General features: G+C 39.5%; 1 protein-coding gene across 1 annotated transcript in view; it reads right to left on the bottom strand.

Moving 5' to 3' along the window:
* The window catches only part of LOC124594675 (Down syndrome cell adhesion molecule-like protein Dscam2), a 175880-nt gene that overhangs the window by 139010 nt on the left and 16433 nt on the right, over positions 1-20437 (bottom strand). Inside the window, exons 2-3 of the mRNA XM_047133043.1 lie at positions 6755-7011; positions 4333-4496 (exon numbers count right to left, since the gene is read on the bottom strand). Coding sequence (XP_046988999.1) covers positions 4333-4496; positions 6755-7011 — 421 coding nt within the window. The remainder of the gene's footprint in view (positions 1-4332; positions 4497-6754; positions 7012-20437) is intronic.

Below are 20437 nucleotides of genomic sequence, written 5' to 3'. Positions count from 1 at the left end.
CCTATCTATCTGTCCAGGGGCGTGACGGATAATGAATTCATCAATGCCAGCACCATCGTTATCGTATGGTTTTGTTTTTGCTGAGAGCTGCCTGAGAGATTCAGCAACCGGCTTAAGGGCCTCTCTCAATATTTGCTGTCTATTCATATGCCCTAACAGTAATTTCTTTCGAACTGTTTTCCGCGCCTCAATGACTTTCTGCTTCGTCGACTCCTCGGTGTATACTAATCAGACGTCTCTGCAGCGTGATGCTTTATATGTCCGCTCTTCCTCCTCTTATTATGTGCCTGGTCCCCCTACTCAACAATAAGGGCCTCTACATCTATTTTCCCCTTAATAGGCTCGACCTTTTCAGTTGTCGGTTACTTTATTTACGATTTCATTAGCTAGTTCATTTAATGGATTGATCATTCTCAGAAGAGTCCGGTAATACGTCTCTAGCTCCCTCCGCATACCTCCAACTTTATGCACGATAACCTGAGCTTCCGCATCCATGTACAAGCGAGTGTTCTGTCTATGCACTCGTACATCCATTCTCTTGGGTTAAGAGCTAGACGTGCGCGCTAATTTGTCCATGGTGCAGCGTATACTGATGTATTCACCTCTCTTACCGGACTATATATACGGAAACTCTTGGAACTTTCGCCTGTACCCACCATCATTCAGTTGTCTTGTTCTACCAATAACGAGAAATCCATACTGTGAATGATTCCACAATCGGCACATATCTTTACAAAGTCATTGATCTACATGTCAGTTCCTAAATGTGCGTGGTACGTAGGTTTTAAATTCAGATTCTCCTATTTGAAGGCTATAATGAGGCTTGCATTATCCCTGATCAACTGTTTCGGTATTCTGGAATGGCTTAGATAAAATATATCAGCACCCATATGACAACCGAAACTGAAATGTTTTCGAATTTGGTCTTGGTTTTCCATAGCAACATTGTCAAATATAAATACAGTGTTCGACTTTACTTTTTCGAAAAAATGGCTCTGAGCACTATGGGACTCAACTGCTGAGGTCATTAGTCCCCTAGAACTTAGAACGAGTTAAACCTTACTAACCTAAGGACATCACAAACATCCATGCCCGAGGCAGGATTCGAACCTGCGACCGTAGCGGTCTTGCGGTTCCAGACTGCAGCGCCTTTAACCGCACGGCCACTTCGGCCGGCTAACTTTTTCGGTGGGGGGATATCAACGGTTCCAGTGAATGGCGTGTATGTAATGCCTCTTACACCGTGCAATATCTCCTGTAATAGCTGATACTTGGGTTGAAACAGTGGTTTTGAAAATGCGCAAACATGTTCAAACCGGACTCCATCGAAGCATGTTAGCAGCGTCACGAGGACATTAATTTTGTCACGACTGGATGGACCTACAATAATTGTTCGTGGTGTAGGGCCTCCTGCAGAGTTCTTCTGAGAGTCAGGGAATTTCTGGGTGTCTAAATTAATGAGTAGGACGGACAACAGCAGCTCGTTGTCTTGTTGCAGGAGGTGGGCTATGTGGGCTACTGGAGGCCACAGTGCTATTACCACTGCTAATCCACACAGGCCAGAGTTCGCTGCAAGTCCTGACGAGGCGATGGTGGCTGCTGGTGATCCAGACACCCTAGAAGTCGCTGATCAAAGAAAAAGAAGAAAAAACAATAAGAATCCACAAACAATGACAGAAATGACCAAAGAAAGGGAACTGCTATATGCAGTAATAGTAGCAATGACAAGCAATGATTACTTACGTTTACTCATCTTCTGTAATGAAGAGGCAGATGAGGATTTCGACTTCTGGTGATGCTTCATGGTTCTTCGTCTTCCAGAGACTGGCTGGGACTGGAAGCTGTGAGCTATTGCACTCGCCTCACATCCCCTACATCACGATGGTGTCATCAGAAATTAACTATTTATTGACTTAAGCAGTATTTCTGCAACGATTCCCAATCAGCCATTTGCCTTGGAAGGACAGAGTTCTCGCATGCGTCGGCATTCCACAGGCGTTTACCGGGTAAATCTGCTTTCTTTGTGATTCGGTCCGACTGCGACTGAAGGCGTGTGCAGGCCCGGAAGGACACAAAGAGAAATAGAGAAAGAGCACATGTTACGACAAGAATTTCTCGGATGCTTTTGTTCGAGGATTTATGTGACATCTGGTCTGTCAGTTGCGGGGCCCTAGTTGACACCTGTATGTGGCGGCCGCGTCTGAGGCTCTCGCTGGTCTACCCCGACACTGGGAGGCCTGCACAGGTGGCATTCTGTGCTGTCTAGTGGACGGCGCATGCTTCACGAGCGAACGGTTTTTAACAGCATAATTACGTCTGGTGGGTGTTTCATAACATTATTCTTTACACAATCGGAATAAAAAAAAGCGATTGATTTAATTACTTCTTTACAAGACCTGCATCTTTCCAAACAGCAGAAAATTATGAGCAAGAGAAATCCATCTCCTGTAAACTGAATTTTTTATAAATAAACAGTATACCCTCTGCTATGTAATTGAATTTCCTGTCATGAGATCCCTCTTCTCCACCACACAGCCCCCCATGTCCAGGTTGGGGAGAGGGAGAGGGGAGGGTTGTTGGGGGGGGGGCTACGATAGGGGGAGAGGTTAATTAATTGATCAGTTTAATTAAGTAGTCAATCAAACTGATAGAGTGAGAGGAGGCTATTCGAATAACTCAGGCCTGAAAGTATACTTGTATCACTGAGGGGTAGGCGAGAGGGTTGGAGGTTTCCTGAGGGGTTGGGAAGGGAAGAGGGAGAGGTGGGGGAACAATAGGTTAAGGATCTGTCAATCAAAAGGATGTATTATCCCCAAGGGGTCTTCATCCTATTAGCAAAACAATAGGTTAAGGACCTGTCAATCAGAAGGGGACAATGGGTTTCCCCCTTAGTGCTTACTTGCTCATGATGAAGGCAACATGCACTAACAAAACGCCCTGATGCTCCTGCTGTCCCACTACTAATGCAGTCAAAAACAGAGAAATAGAAGACAAACATACACTAGTGACGAAAAGTATTAGTACACCCATATGTAACTCAGAAATGATGACTGTGTGTTATGAGAGATGGATCCACCAGTATAAACACAGCTGGGAAGTACTTTTTTTGTCAGTAGAGAAGCGATAACAGTAGAAGGCTTCTTCAGGATAGCTCATGGCCTCAAACATCCACTAGCCACTGTCCATCAGAGAAATTTCAAGTGTTCTATAGCTGCCCACGCTGAATGCTGGTGATGTGATTGTGAATTAGGAATGAGAAGCAAAACCAAAATCAAGCAGACCTCATGTACTGAGGGTTGGGGGACATCGAGCATTGTGGTGGATGGTTGTAAAAATCGCATGTGATCAGGAGAAGGAATCTCTCGTGAATCCCAAGTACCACCAGCAGCCCAGCTAGAACCAAGACTATGTGTAGGAAATATGGGGTGCAATGGTTGAGCAGCTCCTCATATGCCACACATTCCTGTAGCCAATGTTAGCTTACACTTGGAGTGGTGTAAACAGACTGGGCGCTAGACGTCGATGATTGGAAACGAGTGATGTAGAATGATGAACCACACTGTACCCTGCCACATTCCAATGCAAGGGTTTGATTTTGGGGAATGCCTCGGGAACGTTAGCTGTCATCATGCGTAGTACCAATAGTGAAGTATGGGGGAGGTGTTATTATGGTATGGCGGTGTTTTTCGTGGTTATAATATGGTGTGCTTAAGAAGACAGTAAATGGGAAGGATACGAACACATTTTACAGCATAGTGTTCAACATATAAAAGAATTATAGTTCTGAGACGACGGTTGTTTGTATCAGTATGATAGTGCACCCTGGTATAAAGCAGCATCTGCGAGACAACTCTAGTGGACAATAACATTCTTGGAATGGACTGGCCTGCCCACAGTCCCGACCTGAACCTAATGGAAAACATTTGGTACGAGTTAGAAAGTGGAGTTCACTCCACACCCCAGCGTCCAACGCTATTACCTGCTATTCAGGAGAAACTTATTGCCATTTCTCTTCAGATTTTCATTCGCCTTATTGAACGTGTTTCCAGCACGATTCAAGCCACGATGAAGATGATGGATGGCTCCTGCTAGGTGTCCAGATATTTTTGATGAGATTATCTAAGTGAGGAGTTAATGTGTGTGGTTGGTGTTGAGTATCTGTCATATTGCATTCTTAGGGTTTAGGTATTGCAGCAGGATGTGGTTGAGACTGTGATGGAGATACGGTTCACGAGGACTGGATATAAGATCCACATTAGAGCAACTTGCAGAGTGGAGGTGTTGGCTGGGAGGCAGGTGGGAGGGTCGTGACAGAGGTCCACTTGTCCTTACCTGTGGGGTGACCAGCTTGATCCTGCCAGAGGTGTGTAGCGGCTGGCCATCCTTGAGCCAAGAGATGGCCAGCTGAGGATGACCCTCAGTGGAGCAGTTGAGCTGTGCTGTCCGGCCCACGTCCACCGTCTGCTGCTGTGGCACCATGTATGCTGATAGCGGCGCTGCAACCACGGAGAAAGCACATGTGCTACACCAACAGGCCTCTGCACTTTACGCATTGCTGAAGAGAATAACTCTCACTCTATGTCCACTGCTAAAAATCCTAAAACAGGAAACTATCAAATGAAATGCACCAATCATTGTCTACAGCAAGAGTCTAAGAATTACCAGTATCGCTCCACTCGGCCAACAGCTGAGTCATTATAATGGTGCTTTAAGAATATGACCTTTTGAATTCAGTAATCTGTGGAAAATAATTAACTTCTGATTAAATATTTGTGCAGGACATGATCTGGCCTTGACAAAACCACTTTGATATTCACCCAAAGTACTCACTACTTTTTGTTTCTACTCTGTTTCGTACAAACTTGGAAAATATGTTGCATGCAGGTGGTTGCAAAGAAATTCCTCTCTTGCTGTTAACGTGTCGTGTATTGTCTTGCTTATATAGTGGATGTATCGAGGTCACCTTCCATACTCCTGGGACTTTTTCTGTTTTGAAAGTTTTCCAAAGATTCATTTTAGATCATTTCATTAGATTTGGTAGAGAGCAATACAGTCGTCCCCACTAGGTTTATAAGGTTTGAATAACTTCTGCAATTATTTTACAGAAGCTCTCCTGCGAACCTTCCAGAACTAGCACTCCTGAAAAAAAGGATATTGGGGAGACGAGGCTTAGCCACAGCCTGGGGGATGTTTCCAGGTACTGGCATAAGTAAAGTTGTAAGGACGGGGCATGAGTCGTGCTTGGGTAGCTCAGTTGGTAGAGCACTTGCCCGCGAAATGCAAAGGTCCCGAGTTCGAGTCTCGGTTCGGTACACAGTTTTAATCTGCCTGGAAGTTTCAACTTCTTTGTAAATTTGACTCGATTTTATAATGACTGATATAACATGGTATACCTTCCCAATGCACGAAATTTCATTTCATATCCCCTTCCCTTTCTGGGTGCTTCACTTTTCTCTTGTCAGTCAGTGTAATTAACCCGCGAGCAGTCGTGCTATGAGCATTTTTCTCACAGAAATTTTAAAACATTCGGCATTTTGTCAACAGTGTCTACAAGGTTCTCGTTCGGTCAGTAGCTAGGTTTCATATGTCCCCTGACGTGCACAAACTGTTGTCATTGTGTCAGTATGCGTGAGTCGCTCGCAGAGGTCAGTTGCTTGGGCATTTAGCTCATCTCACGAGTGTCGACGTAAGTGTATATTTCGCTTTTCAAATTTTCAAAATGTCATTTTATGTGTATTGATCTTAGTTTATTTCGTTTTTTTATTATTTACGGTGGCTACGTATATATGATATGAGTAAAATAATGTTATTTTGTATTTTTATAGGTGGATACAGAAGAAAGAATTTTCGCATGGCTGGAAGATGTACCTAGGAGTAGAATCCAAAATCTTGTCTTAGGCTCTACAGCAAGTTTTAAATTGATTTACCAATGAAAGTGAAGTCCCAGATGCTGAAGAACCCAGTGGCATATGTGACAATTCCGTGCAAGACAAAAAAATCTTAATACAAAAAATGCATGTTTTTATTGTCAAACATTTTTGTGTAATGATGTAACGTTATGAGATATTTTGCGAATCTCAGATATATGGCAAAGATTAAGTCACAAAAATTAAGTAATAAGAAACAATTGTTTTTTATAATTATTTTTATTAGTGGCTGTCTGGCGATTTTATTTGTCCCACGATTATTACCAGCTATTTACCAGCGGATTTACTTTTAAAGGCTCGAGTTCTCGTGGCTTAAGTATGTAGCTATTTTACACAAAGTAATTACCTTGGCTGCGAGTGGGCATTCATTGAAATCAATGCGGAAAGTTGAAAGTTTGTGCCAGACTAGTGTTCTAACCCATGTATCCTGGTTACTAGGCTGATGTTCTGACTACTGAGCCAGCCAGACACACTGAAACTGCACGGACTACTCTTGCAAGCCTACTGTCGGACCCAAATTCTCAACTTATTCGCACACTACAAGTGTAGTGTCCCTTACCCACTTATCTCATTACTCGTGGTATCTCGCCGATTCCTGTACTAGTTCGAGCCTGATGTGTATGTGGTTTGAAGAGATCATTGGCTGCCTCGTCTTTACATATTATGTCTGTCTGTGTGTGTGTGTTGTCAGAACAGACACCACACCATAACATATATGTTGGCATTTTAGTTCTGTAGTGTCGTCAGCACAGTTTTAGATGGAGAGGTTGGCACAGGACAAGTAATCGCGGAGGGCTACATCAGACTGCCGAAACGGCTGGTAATACTAAAGAGAGAAACTGGCAACCCGTGGCGCAGCAGGTCTACTCGCAGCGCGGCGGCGAGTGGGCTGTGGTACTCACTGGTGACGAGCAGCGCGGTGGAGGCGCGCTCGGCGCCCACCGAGTTGTTGACGACGCAGACGTAGCGGCCAGAGTCCCTCAGCAGCGCGCCGTCCACGTAGAGGCTGCCGCCCACCTGGCGCACGCGGTTCTGTCCCGGCAGCGGCACGGGCGCGCTCCGGCCGTCCACGCTATGGAACCACCTGCACGCACGAGCACGACGGGGACTCAGCCCACTGGCGTCGTAGGCCACAGCTCCATCCAGCACAGTAGCACAGTACTAGAAACGCCTTACTGGAATGCAGGTAATGCGAACAGTAACGGTAAGCCACTCACCAGACATGTGACGCGTAAACCTGTCGTCAGGGTGAGTCACCTAAAACTTGCACCACAAATATTGCAGAATTGGAAACTCCTGTTGACGTGCGGTTTTCACAGAGTGGATCCGTAGCCAGGGGCTCGTATTGTTAACCAATAAACTGATTGTAATAATACTTAGAAAGGGTAAGTTTGTGCACTAAACAGAACAATTCCTATCGACATTAACAAACTAAAAGTAGGATAAATTAGAAGGTCAGTGGTGTTTGTTGCTGGATACTAGTGCAAGTTGTTTACGAGGCATCTTATTTTGAGAACTTTCCATACCGATGCTTGTAAAGTACCTGCGGTAGCACACATAAAGAACAACACAATTGCTGGCCTCGGTGGTCGTGCGGTTTTAGGCGCTCCAGTCCGGAGCCGCGTTGCTGCTACGGTCGCAGGTTCGAATCCTGCCTCGGGCATGGATGTGTGTGATGTCCTTAGGTTAGTTAGGTTTAATTAGTTCTAAGTTCTAGGGGACTGATGACCACAGCAGTTGAGTCCCATAGTGCTCAGAGCCATTTGAACCATTTGAACAACACAATTACATACACTAGTTAAGTGTGATTTTACTGGTAAGAAGACAACTGACCATCACAGGTTCTGTCCAAAATGATCATCGGCAGCGGCAACACACGCTTCCGGTCTGGTGTGGAACGACTGCTGCAAACATACTAGTATTTCAGCGGAGATATCGGAGCAGACTGCAAACTGCAGATCATTGGTGGAAAAGTCGGGTTTCCACCAATGAAAAGAAATAATAAAAACACCAATAAAGACTTCTAACCTCCCTCCCCTTCATCTTAAACAACCTATCAGAGACGGCCGGGGTGGTCGGGCTGTTCTAGGCGCTACAGTCTGGAACCGCGCGACCGCTACGGTCGCAGGCTCGAGTCCTGCCTCGGGCATGGATGTGTGTGATGTCCTTAGGTCAGTTTGGTTTAAGTAGCTCTAAGTTATAGGGGACTGATGAACTCAGCAGTTAAGTCCCATAGTGCTCAGAGCCATTTGAACCAACCTATCAGAATTAGATAGCAGCCATTTCTGCAGGTATATATGAAACAAAGTTTTCTCATTCAGCAGTAAACAAAAACACAGGGACCGAAACGTTGGTAGTTTTATATATATTGACAATGCGGTGACAAACCCAGAAAAATTTTAATGAATGGGACAATGGCCGCGGAAGTCTAAGTTTACACTGAACTATGTATCTTGTTTAGTGATGGAGCCGAATTTACCAATCATGGCCAAGTAAACCGCTGAAACACGCCCTATTGGTTTGTTGACAATCCCTGTTGGCTTTGTCAGCTGGACCTTCAGCGACCCTAAGTGTGAATGTGTGGTGTGGGATAGTAGACCATCAGCTCACAGGACCATTTTTCATAGATGGAACACTGAATGCTCACAAGTATTGCAGCCTCCTAACATATCAGCTCCCCGAAGACGTTCCTTTGCAGATAAGGAAGGACCTGTAGTACCAACAGACGGCTGTCCAGTACATAGCACGAAGTACAATGGCATATCTTCACGAATTGTTTCCAAATGGCTGGATTGGACGCAGAGGACCCGTACCTTGGATTTGACGCCTGTAAATATTTTCTGAGGAGTCAAGGACACACCAATTATACCCGACGATAAGCAACGACATGTTACTGCAGCCTGCTTTGACATCTCTGTTAAAATGCTAGAATGTGTGCAGCAGTCGTTCCATACTAGACTGGAAGCGTATATTGCCGCTGCCTGTGGTAATTTTGTACGAAGCTTGTGATGGTTCAAATGGCTCTGAGCACTATGGGACTTAACATCTGAGGTCATCAGTCCCCTAGAACTTAGAACTACTTAAACCTAACTAACTTAAGGACATCACACACATTCATGCCCGAGGCAGGATTCGAACCTGCGACCGTAGCGGTCGCGCGGTTCCAGACTGAAGCGCCTAGAACCTCTCGGCCACACTACCCAGCAGCTTGTGATGGTCAGTTGTCTTGTTATTCATAAGAATCCACATAACTAGAGTATGCAGCTGTGTCGTTATTTAATGTGTTGTACAACAGATATTGTTCAAGTATTGATGTGGCAATCTTTCAAAATGAGATGTCTCATAAACGACTCCCACTACGAGTTTGCAGCAAACACCACTGACATTCTCATTTACCCTACATTTAGTTTATTAACGGCATTAGACATTGTTTCATTTAAATGAATGAATGTTTGCATAAACTTAAACTTTCTAAGTATTAATACAATCTGTTTACTGGGTATCAATATGAACCACTGACCGCCAACTCATTCTGTGAAACCCATACATCAATAGCATTGACCATTTTCTCAAAATTTGAGGTGAGAGTTTTAGGTGATTCACCCTGTAAACACTGATGAGCCAAAGCATTATGGCAACAGCCTACCACACACTTGAATGTCGTCTGGTGGAACTGTCGGTAAAAGATGGGGCAAGGAAAGTATACAGGAGGAGCAGAGGCAATTGGGGCATGACTCCAGCGGACCTATGGGCAAATCAAATTACACAACTGAATTTCCAAAGGACAGATTGATACAACTGCTATTGCCCAGTGTCTGGTGATCAGCATCTCGAAGGCTGGTCGTCTTTTCATGTGCTACTATCATGAGCACCTATGAAAAGTGGCTGCTTAATGGCGAAAACACCAGCAGGTGAGAAACTTCTGGACGTCCACCCCTTATAGTACAACATTCAGTTTGTAGGCTTGCCTGCTCTGTAAAGCAAGATAGCATATAATAGCATATAATACAGTGCACTCATAATTGAACATGGTTCTCTACAACAGATGACACCTAAGTGTGTCATGTTGACCCAACGAAATCATCAGTTACGATTACACTGGACAGAACGATCACCTGCTCAGATTAACCACATCTTTTATTGTCGTGTCCAGATATGCTCTCATCTAGGCAAATATCTACTTGAAACAGGCATCATGCCATGGATGAAATTCAGTTTGGCTATCAATGGTCCTATCATTGTTATTAAAGGAACTGTAACAGTTGTGACTAATATATCTGTGCCAGTTCTGGACTAAAGAGCATGTTTTTTCGAAATTCCGTAATATAATCCAAAATTTAGCTTTGTTGCATCCCCCAAGCAAAATTTATGTATACCTACAAATGAAATTCTCAGTTTTTAGAAATCTAATAATTTTTTTTTTTTTTATAAATAAGATCCGCCAAACCTCATCTATCTGTAAATACAAACGAAAATTTCATGTAATTAAAAATTAAAAACTCTAAAAATTTGTTTCTTTATGAAGAAGTTCTCCAACATAGCGTTTATTTATAATGTTGACCCAAATTTTATTTATTAAAAATATTAAAATATAATAAACTTTTCTCTTTATAAATAAACTCCGTCGAACCTCGCCTATCTACAGGGTGTTACAAAAAGGTACAGCCAAACTTTCAGGAAACATTCCTCACACACAAATAAAGAAAATACGTTATGTGGACATGTATCCGGAAACACTTAATTTCCATGTTAGAGCTCATTTTAGTTTCGTCAGTATGTACTCTACTTCCTCGATTCACCGCCAGTTGGCCCAATTGAAGGAAGGTAATGTTGACTTCGGTGCTTGTGTTGACATGCGACTCATTGCTCTACAGTACTAGCATCAAGCACATCAGTACGTAGCATCAACAGGTTAGTGCTCATCACGAACGTGGTTTTGCAGTCAGTGCATTGTATACAAATGCGGAGTTGGCAGATGCCCATTTGATGTATGTATTAGCACGGGGCAATAGCAGTGGCGCGGTATGTTTGTATCTAGACAGATTTCCAGAATGAAGGTGTCCCGACAGGAAGACGTTCGAAGCAATTGATCGGCGTCTTAGGGAGCACGGAACATTCCAGTCTATGACTCGCGACTGGGGAAGACCTAGAACGACGAGAACACCTGCAATGGACGAGGTAATTCTTCGTGCAGTTGACGATAACCCTAATGTCAGCGTCAGAGAAGTTGCTGCTGCACAAGGTAACGTTGACCACGTCACTCTATGGAGAGTGCTACAGGAGAACCAGTTGTTTCCGTAACATGTACAGCGTGTGCAGGCACTATAAGCAGCTGATTGGCCTCCACGGGTACACTTCTGTGAATGGTTCATCCAACAATGTGTCAATCCTCATATCAGTGCAAATGTTCTCTTTACGGATGAGGCTTCGTTCCAACGTGATCAAATTGTAAATTTTGACAATCAACATGTGTGGGCTGACGAGAATCTGCACGCAATTGTGCAATCACGTCATCAACACAGATTTTCTGTGAACGTTTGGGCAGACAATGTTGGTGATGTCTTGATTGGGCACCATGTTCTTCCACTTACGCACAATGCCGCACGTTATCACGATTTCATACGGGATACTCTACCTGTGCTGCTAGAACATGTGCCTTTACAAGTATGACACAACATGTGGTTCATGCACGATGGAGCTCCTGCACATTTCAGTTGAAGTGTTCGTACGCTTCTCAACAACAAATTCGGTGACTGATGGATTGGTAGAGGCAGACCAATTCCATTGCCTCCACCCTCTCCTGACCTCAACACTCTTGACTTTCATTTATGGGGGCATTTGAAAGCTCTTGTCTACGCAACCCCGATACCAAATGTAGAGACTCTTTGTGCTCGTATTGTGGATGGCTGTGATACAATACGCCATTCTGCAGGGCTGCATCAGCGCATCAGGGATTCCATGCAATGGAGGGTGGATGCATGTATCCTCGCTAACGGAGGACATTTTGAACATTTCCTGTAACAAAGTGTTTGAAGTCACGCTGGTACGTTCTGTTGCTGTGTGTTTCCATTCCGGGATTAATGTGATTTGAAGAGAAGTAATAAAATGAGCTCTAATATGAAAAGTAAGCGTTTCCGGACACATCTCCACATAACATAATTTCTTTCTTTGTGTGTGAGGAATATTTCCTGAAAGTTTGGCCGTACCTTTTTGTAACACCCTGTGTATCATCGATTGAAATTTAAATAAAAAACTTAAAGACACATTGAATTTTTAGAAACCTACATTTTTCCACATAAATAAAAGCAAAACAAAACGTACTCCACAGTTGAGCTACTTCAAAACTTAGAAAATTATTGTGCAGAAAAACATGATTTATGTTATAATGATTTAGAAAATTATTGCTAAGAATATGGCTATTCAATTTAACTAGGCAAGATCTATTGGGATTTATTGATTATTTTAATATGAAAGAAATTAAGAACTGATAATTTATATACGAAACTATAAAAGAACTTCGATCACTTTGCAAAACAAAAAATTTAAAGAACTACTCCAAATTTAGCAAAGAACAATTAATCGATCTCATTCTAAATACTATTGTCAATAATAATAACAACATTAACGATAGTGAATTGAATGTAATAGCCTTAAAAGAACTTCATGAAATCTGTTAAATGAAAAAATTAAAATATAAATCTGATCTTATAACAATTAATAGCTTTTATGAAAAGAATGGAAGATAAAATTACTAACAGCTCTAACAATTTCAGTATAAAATCTTCAAATGGTATTTGTAAAATCTGTAAAACAAAATATTTAAAATATTTTTCAAATCTTAAAAACCAACAGTTAATCGATCTTATGCATATTGTCGATAATGAGAATTATTTTCAAAAGCTTCTAGAAGGCAAATATGAAGAAATTAAACAAAAAACTATTCATACGTTCTTCAGGCTACACTTTACTAGGTGAAGATGACTTTTTTAAATCACCTAAAGGATTTTATAGAAAAACGTATGCTTTTATATCAAGAATAATAACTTATGTAATCAATAATAATGATTATAATACTGAGCAACAAGATTTTTCAATCAAATTAAGGAATACATTAAAGAATATACAAGGAAGAGGGATTAAAGCTAATATGAAATTTTGTTGATATTAAAAAAAGACAAGGTGGAACGTAACTTTAAAGCAAATAATATTCTTGAGAACAAATGATTTTGAATAGTATTATGAAAGATCAGTGAAAAACTATTAACTGAAATAGAATAAAGGTAAAGGAAAAATCTGGATGCCCTTTACTTTATATAAATAGGTTACAAAGGAGTGTTAATAGACACAAACCAATTACTGATTCTTCTTATATCGATTTACCAAAATGAATGAAAAATAAAAAGTGGTAATTAATGTAAAAACAGAAATAAAAAATATTTTTTTAAAAATGAAATCAGCTTTACATCCAGCAAATAATCATGTATATAGAGCTAATAATTACAAAAATGTTGAATTAATATTAGATGAAATGTTTGAAACAGAGAAAATCAATTTTCCAGTTCAATTAACTGATATTCAAAAATTTGAAAGGAGATTAAATACTTCATTTAATGTTTACAAATGAAAGTGATAATGAAGAAGAAACATTTATCGTACATCCTCTGCACCATACAATAAATAAACAAGAAAAATATGTTAATCTTCTTTTAATTACAGCTTAAAAAATTCACATTATTGTTGGATAAAAGATCTATGTAGATTAATTAGTTCATTATCAACTAAAAATGGTCATAAAATGTATCCTTGTGATAGATGTCTAAGAAATTTTTAATCATATAAAAAATTAGACAACCATGAGAACAACTGCAAAAAACATAAAGAAGTAAAACTAAGTAAGCGTTTTAAAGGTAAAGAAATTTAATTTTAAAGTTATAATTATTCATGAAAGCTAACTTCCGTACTTTATGCAGATTTGAAAGATGTTAACACTTGTCAGCCAAATCATGAAAGCTTATATTAACAAATACCAAACACATCTACCAATTTCATTTAGTTACTACGTTAAATATTCTAATGGTTATTATAAAAGATCTGCTGTGTGTGCTGGTAAAGATTCAGCAAAAAATTTCCTTGAAATGTTAAAGCAAGAATCTAGAGATAGTAGTAAAATATATGGACAAAATATTCCAATTATAATGACTAAAGACGATGAAATGAGCTTTATAAATTTACAAACTTGTTTCATTGTGAAAAAGAATTTTCTAATGGGAAAAAAGCAAGAGATCATGATCACTTAACAGGAAAATAAAAAGGAGCTGCACAGCAAGATTGCAATCTTAATTATCAAAATCCTAAATATGTTCCAGTTTGTATTATAATGTTCATTTGTTTATTAAAGAATTAGCAATAGATACATGAGGTATTCATTCTATTCAAAGTAATGGACAAAAATATATTTCTTTTAGTAAACTAGTTCTGAACAGTTCACAGGAGAGCTTCTGTAAAGCTTGGAAGGTAGGAGATGAGGTACTGGCAGAAGTAAAGCTGTGAGGACGCGGTGTGAGTCGTGCTTGGGTAGCTCAGTTGGTAGAGCACTTGCCTGTGAAAGGCAAAGGTCCCGAGTTCGAGTCTCAGTCTGGCACACAGTTTTAATCTGCCAGGAAGTTTCATATCAGCGCACACTCCGCTGCAGAGTGAAAATGTCATTCTGGAAACATCCCCTAGGCTGTGGCTAAGCCATGTCTCCACAGTATCCTTTCTGTCAGGAGTGCTAGTTCTGCACGGTTCGCAGGAGAGCTTCTGTAATGTTTGGAAGGTAGGAGACGAGCTACTGGCAGAAGTAAAGCTGTGAGGACGGGGCGTGAGTCGTGCTTGGGTAGCTCAGTTGGTAAAGCACTTGCCCGCGAAAGGCAAAAGTTCCGAGTTCGAGTCTCGGTCCAGCACACAGTGGTTTATATGCTTTAGTTAAGAGGTCACAAATACCATTTGCAAAAAATTTTCAAGAGTGGTTTTATGAAGAAGTTTTACCATCCATTCGAAAACACGCAGAATATAAAATTAGAAAAGAAGTAATAACCTTATATAAAGAGCAGACAAATAACAAAAATTACTGTATAGAGCAATTAGGAAAAATATGTACAAGAAATTAAGAAATCACTAAATTGCATGGGAAACAAATACAAAATTTAACAGAAACAGCTAATATTGTTTTGGAAGTAGTAAACAAAAGAAATACAAAAATAAATAGGCTCTTACTTCATGTTGTTCCTCAATTACATGACAAAATTTACGACCTGTTTTTGTTATTTTAAGATTGTATGATTATAATTATGATTATTATGTCATTCGAGCACAGTTTAACAATTTACAACCATGATTAAATGTTATCAGAAATGGAAATACGAATTGTGAAGAATTTTTGGAAATTTTAAAGAATCATTTATGTCCAAAATTCAGTACATTTACATCAATGAATGAAAGAAACTCTAAGAAGTATTTGTCATGGAAATTATTGCTGTAGTTTGAATGTATATTTACGAGAGCAACCATAGGATATAACTAATACAACAAGCATTTCTTAGAATTAAAAAAACTAAATTTCCAAGTACTTTTTTAATAAATTTCAAATAACATTTATAACAATTTTTATACAAATCGAATAAAACATTTTCTTTTAAATCTATCGATTTCCATTAATTATAATTTTCAATTAATTCCAATATTAAATCATTTTTTGTTGACCATCATTTCAATATCTAAATATCTTCAATAATAAAAGACTATGCATAATGAAAATTATATTCAATATCAAACATGTTTAAATCTTCAGTAACTAACTTCATTAATATATAAAATTTTATTTAAATTTAAAAAAGTACATTTATTTACAGAACTATTGTATGAATTTTCAAACATTTACCATGTATTTTAATACCTTTCTTACCTGAAACCTTTTCAACACTATAAACATCAGGAAAATTCGTTTTGAGTAGTTTTTGTTCATGAAAATTGCTTTTTGTTTGTTCACCTTTCTGATTTTCCAATTAATATGTAATTGTATTAGAATGAATAACATCATCATTTTCAAAAATTTCTGTTAACCAGTTGGCAGTATGTCGTTTTTCAAAAACAGCTTTTAGTTTACTTATTCTTGCTCTATTGTCAATTTTATAGTTACTGTTAGTATCTACCAAAATTTTTATGCAAGTATTTTTAATTTTCTTTGTTTTTATTTTTCAGCTTCATTTTTATTGTTGAATGTTTTGTGTTGTTATATTAATCAATTCACTTAGAAACTAAGTCCACCCATTTGTAAGTTCCTTGAAGAGCAAATTTTTTCCACACTTTTTCTTCTAATGTTCTATTAAATCGTTCAACAGATGATTTTAATTGAATAAAAGTTGAATAATGATTATTGTTACATTTTCATTAATTCTTGAAATTCTGTATTATACAATTCTTTCCCATTATCTGTTTTAAACTTTTTTATATTTTCTGTATCTAAATACTTCTTCAAAGGCGTTTTTACCTGCTTTACCTGTAGGTGAAATAGCCATACCAAATTCTCAAGAAACGTCTATAACAGTTAATAAGTATTTAATCCCTTATTTATTTTTGAAATTCCTTTTAATTTTCCAGAATTCATGTCAGGTAAATCAGCTAGCCATAAAGTCAGTATTTCCAAAAGAATCTAAATTTTTCCTTTTCAATTTATTTTCCCATTGGTTTATGTAATTAATTAATAATTCCTCCACAAATATGTCCTTTAGGACTTAGCTCTTTTCTATGAATGTATTTAATTCATTAAATACAATGTTTTTGTAACAAATTTACTTTTTTTAGTTTTATAAATTTAGCAAATACCTTCAGTTTTTTGTAATCCATTTTTGTTGTTAATGTAAGATGATAATGTCTTTCAGTAAAATTTTTACACTTCAAAGAGTAAATATGATTATGAATCTTTATTGACATAAAATAATTAAATTACTGTACCAATTACAATTACTTTTAAATCAACTGAAACAGTTTTAAGAGACTCTATCTTACAGTTACAAAATTGATTCACTGTATTCAGGAATTATTTTGTAAAGTTTGTCAAAACACTCATCAAAAAAACAAAATCATTAATTTTTAGACCTCTGTTTATATTCTTACCAGAAACAACAACTTTTTTTAGAATAAAATCATACTCAGTGAAATTGTGCAGTTTTATTCACCACCAGTCATAAAAGGAAATTCAGTTATCTGTTTTATCATATACTTTATCTTTAATATTACTTAACCCACTTAGAAATGGAGTTAAGCCTGGTTTTGAGAGGTAATCTGAAAAAGCTTTTTCTATTTCTCTTCTTGTAATGTAATTAGTTAGATTAGTTGTATTAAGTTGATTGAAATCCATTTTGCTGACATAGTTATTCAACTGCATTGAAATATTTGTATAATCAGGTTTTGTAACATACTCTTTTTCTGTGTACTGTTTAGTAACAGCATCATAACCATTTACTGATCTTTTATATCTACTATTCTTCTACCTTTAAAATCAATGTAGGCTTTAGTTGCTTTAAAAATGTTACATGATTACTTTTAAATTGTTTAATTAAACTTTCTCTTTGTGGATCAACTTCTGCTTCTGGCTCATTTTTTATTTTGCCATTGAAATGAAGTAAAATAGCGGGAAAACATTCGCAAAGGCAGTAAAGTAATGAGAATAGAGAAGGAAAGTGATTTAGACTCAAAACCATACGGCAATGGTTTATTGATCAAAACAGTATTGCATTAAGTACAGAATTTTTCATGAGGTTGAGCTGAAATGTCAACAGGTGGACTTACGATTATAAGTAGTGCTTGTAGACTGTTTTCAACTGATCCTCAGACCACTATTGCGAGGTTGTAAGCAAGAACTGTTAACACCACAAAACCAGAAGTGTAATATAATGTTCTGCCCTAGCACTCATTTCATTACCGTCGCCATCCTACAGTGAGTCGAGCATAGAAATTTTACCATGCCATTCATACAGTTTTCAATAAGCAAATAGATGTTTAGGAGCCTCCTCAATCTCAGTTTTGGACGGGACTTCGTAAGTTACAGCGTTAGTAGAGTAACTGTCTACTTTCTTCGTGTAACATTCCTGAAGCAGTGCCGAAAGCTCACCAGATGTACGCTGTGGAGCCAAAACATTACGGCCATCTGCTTAACAGCTTGTTTGTCCGTCTTTGGAACAAAATGCATCACCGATTCTGCTCATGGCGGATGCGATGGTTTGTTGGTGGGTTTCTGAAGGCGTATGGGATTTGATATCTACGCGCAGGTCATGTAATTTGCGTAAATAAGGGGCCGCCGATTTCCTTACGCGGTGATGGCGCCCAATAGCGATCCACATGGGTTCCATAGGATTTACATCAGGCAAATTTGGTTTCCGAGACATCAACGTGAGTTCAATTTAATGCTCCTCAAACCACTGTAGTTACGCTCCTGAAAAATGACTTCGCCGTCATATTAAGCATGAAATGAGGCAGGTGGTTAGCAGCTGTCCGCGTGTTTTCGAATGCTGTCACAGGTCCTATGAAAGCGCAGGAGAACGTCTCCCGTAGCGTAATACTACTCCAGCTACTCCGCGTCCGTGGCACGCTGCACATTTTGAGACGCCGTTCACTTCGATGACGACGTTTGTGGAGACGACCATCAACGTAATGCAAAAATAATGTGATTCGTCTAAAGAGCCGATACGTTTCCATTGATCGGCGGTCGAATCCCGATGGTCCCATGGCCGCTGCAGTCATAACTGACGACATCGTTGGGTCAACGTGTGAACATATAGCTCTGTGTTCAACAGTGTTCGATGCACAGTGTACTCGAGACACTTGTGCGTGCACCAGCATTGTGGTCTTCCCGCAGAGGTGCCACAGATCACCATCTATCCTACGTTACAGAGCAGACAAGCCTCCAAACCCCACGTTCTGTGGAGAGTCGTGAACGTCCAACCATTATCCCCCAGTGGTAGTTTCACTATCCTTCTACCTCTTTCGATAGGTGCTCATGACACATGAACATTCTACCAGCTTCGCCGTTTCCGGGATACTCGTTCACAAGCTTTGCATAATAATAATCTGTTCTTTGACGAAGTCACTTCCCCATCTGTAGTCCATATCTTCACTAGGGTGATCCCCCATCCACCTCTGCTGCAGTTACATACTTTTCATAGCGCGTCACGTGCCTGAAACGTCAGAAAGCTGCATCCGACCTCGCGGTGGGAAGTGGTTATAATGTTTCTGCTTATCGGTGTACAACTTTCGTTGTGTTATATTCTGATTACCTGGAACGTTGACTGAATTAAAAGTAGTGCATATTATTTTCTGCCCATTACGTGATCTTGGAGGTAAGATCGCGAATTGGACAGAAAATAATATGTCAATCACCGTCTTATCCTTTCAGCCTTCCCGAAGAATTATTAGCCAGGAAAACTCAAAGACATACCAGTGATGCGATGTTTTTTTTCATGTTTTACGTCAAGAAATACATAGCCCACGAACATACGTGCCAAGCTGGAATACCTGGAAAATGTAAGTGAACAACACTTCCAGATGTAAGCGGAAGTCACACAAAAATCATACCACTGACAGTTAAATGAAGTAAACGAAACGCATGTTGTAAAACAAGTACACATTATTAAACCTAGATAAACGGATTTAGATACCTTAAACAGCATTACGTTAATAATTTTCACGTCAAATCCGTCTATATAATGCCCGTAGCAAACCCGTTTCGCCTGAATTTTTTGAAAGGAATCATCAGTGACCTTAAATACACTAAATATAAAATCAAGTGTACCGAAGAAATTATTCGAACGCAACAGAAATCAGTGGGTACCATGTGCGTGCACAGACAAACAAATTGTTGCAATTTAAGAAAAATTGGATGATTAATTCAAGAGAAAAAACTTCACAAATTGAGGTAGTCATTAACGTGTTGGTCCACCTCTGGATCTTACGCAAACAGTTATTCGTGTTTGACACGATTGATAGAGTTGTATGATGTCCTCCTGACGGATATTGTGCCAAATTCTGTGCAATTGACCCCGTCAAAATCCGGAGATGGCTATAGGACCTTGGTCATTATTCCCCAGACGTTCTCATTTGGGGAGAGGTCCGAGAATCTTTCTCGTCAAGAAAGGATTTATCCAGCACGAAGACAAGCACTGGAAATTCTCGCCCCTGTGGGCGGGCATTGTCTTGCTGAAATGTCAACGATGGCCTGCTATGAAGGTAAGAAAAACGGGGCACAGAATATCGTCGACGTACCGCTGTGCTGTAAGGGCGCCGCGGATGACAACCAAAGGTGTTCAGCTATGAAAGAAAACGGCACCCCAGACCATCACTCCTGGCTGTAGGGCTGTATGATGGGTGACAGTCAGGCTGACGCCTCACAACTGTCTGGGGTGTCTCCAGACACGTCTTCGCTGGTTATCAGAGCTCAATCCGAAGCGTAACTCATCACTCATGACAATACTACT

The sequence above is a fragment of the Schistocerca americana genome, chromosome 2 (assembly GCF_021461395.2).
Source record: "Schistocerca americana isolate TAMUIC-IGC-003095 chromosome 2, iqSchAmer2.1, whole genome shotgun sequence".
NCBI lineage: Eukaryota > Metazoa > Arthropoda > Insecta > Orthoptera > Acrididae > Schistocerca > Schistocerca americana.
The sequence above is the reverse complement of the archived record's forward strand: the minus strand, read 5'-3'. Positions and strand labels throughout refer to the sequence as shown.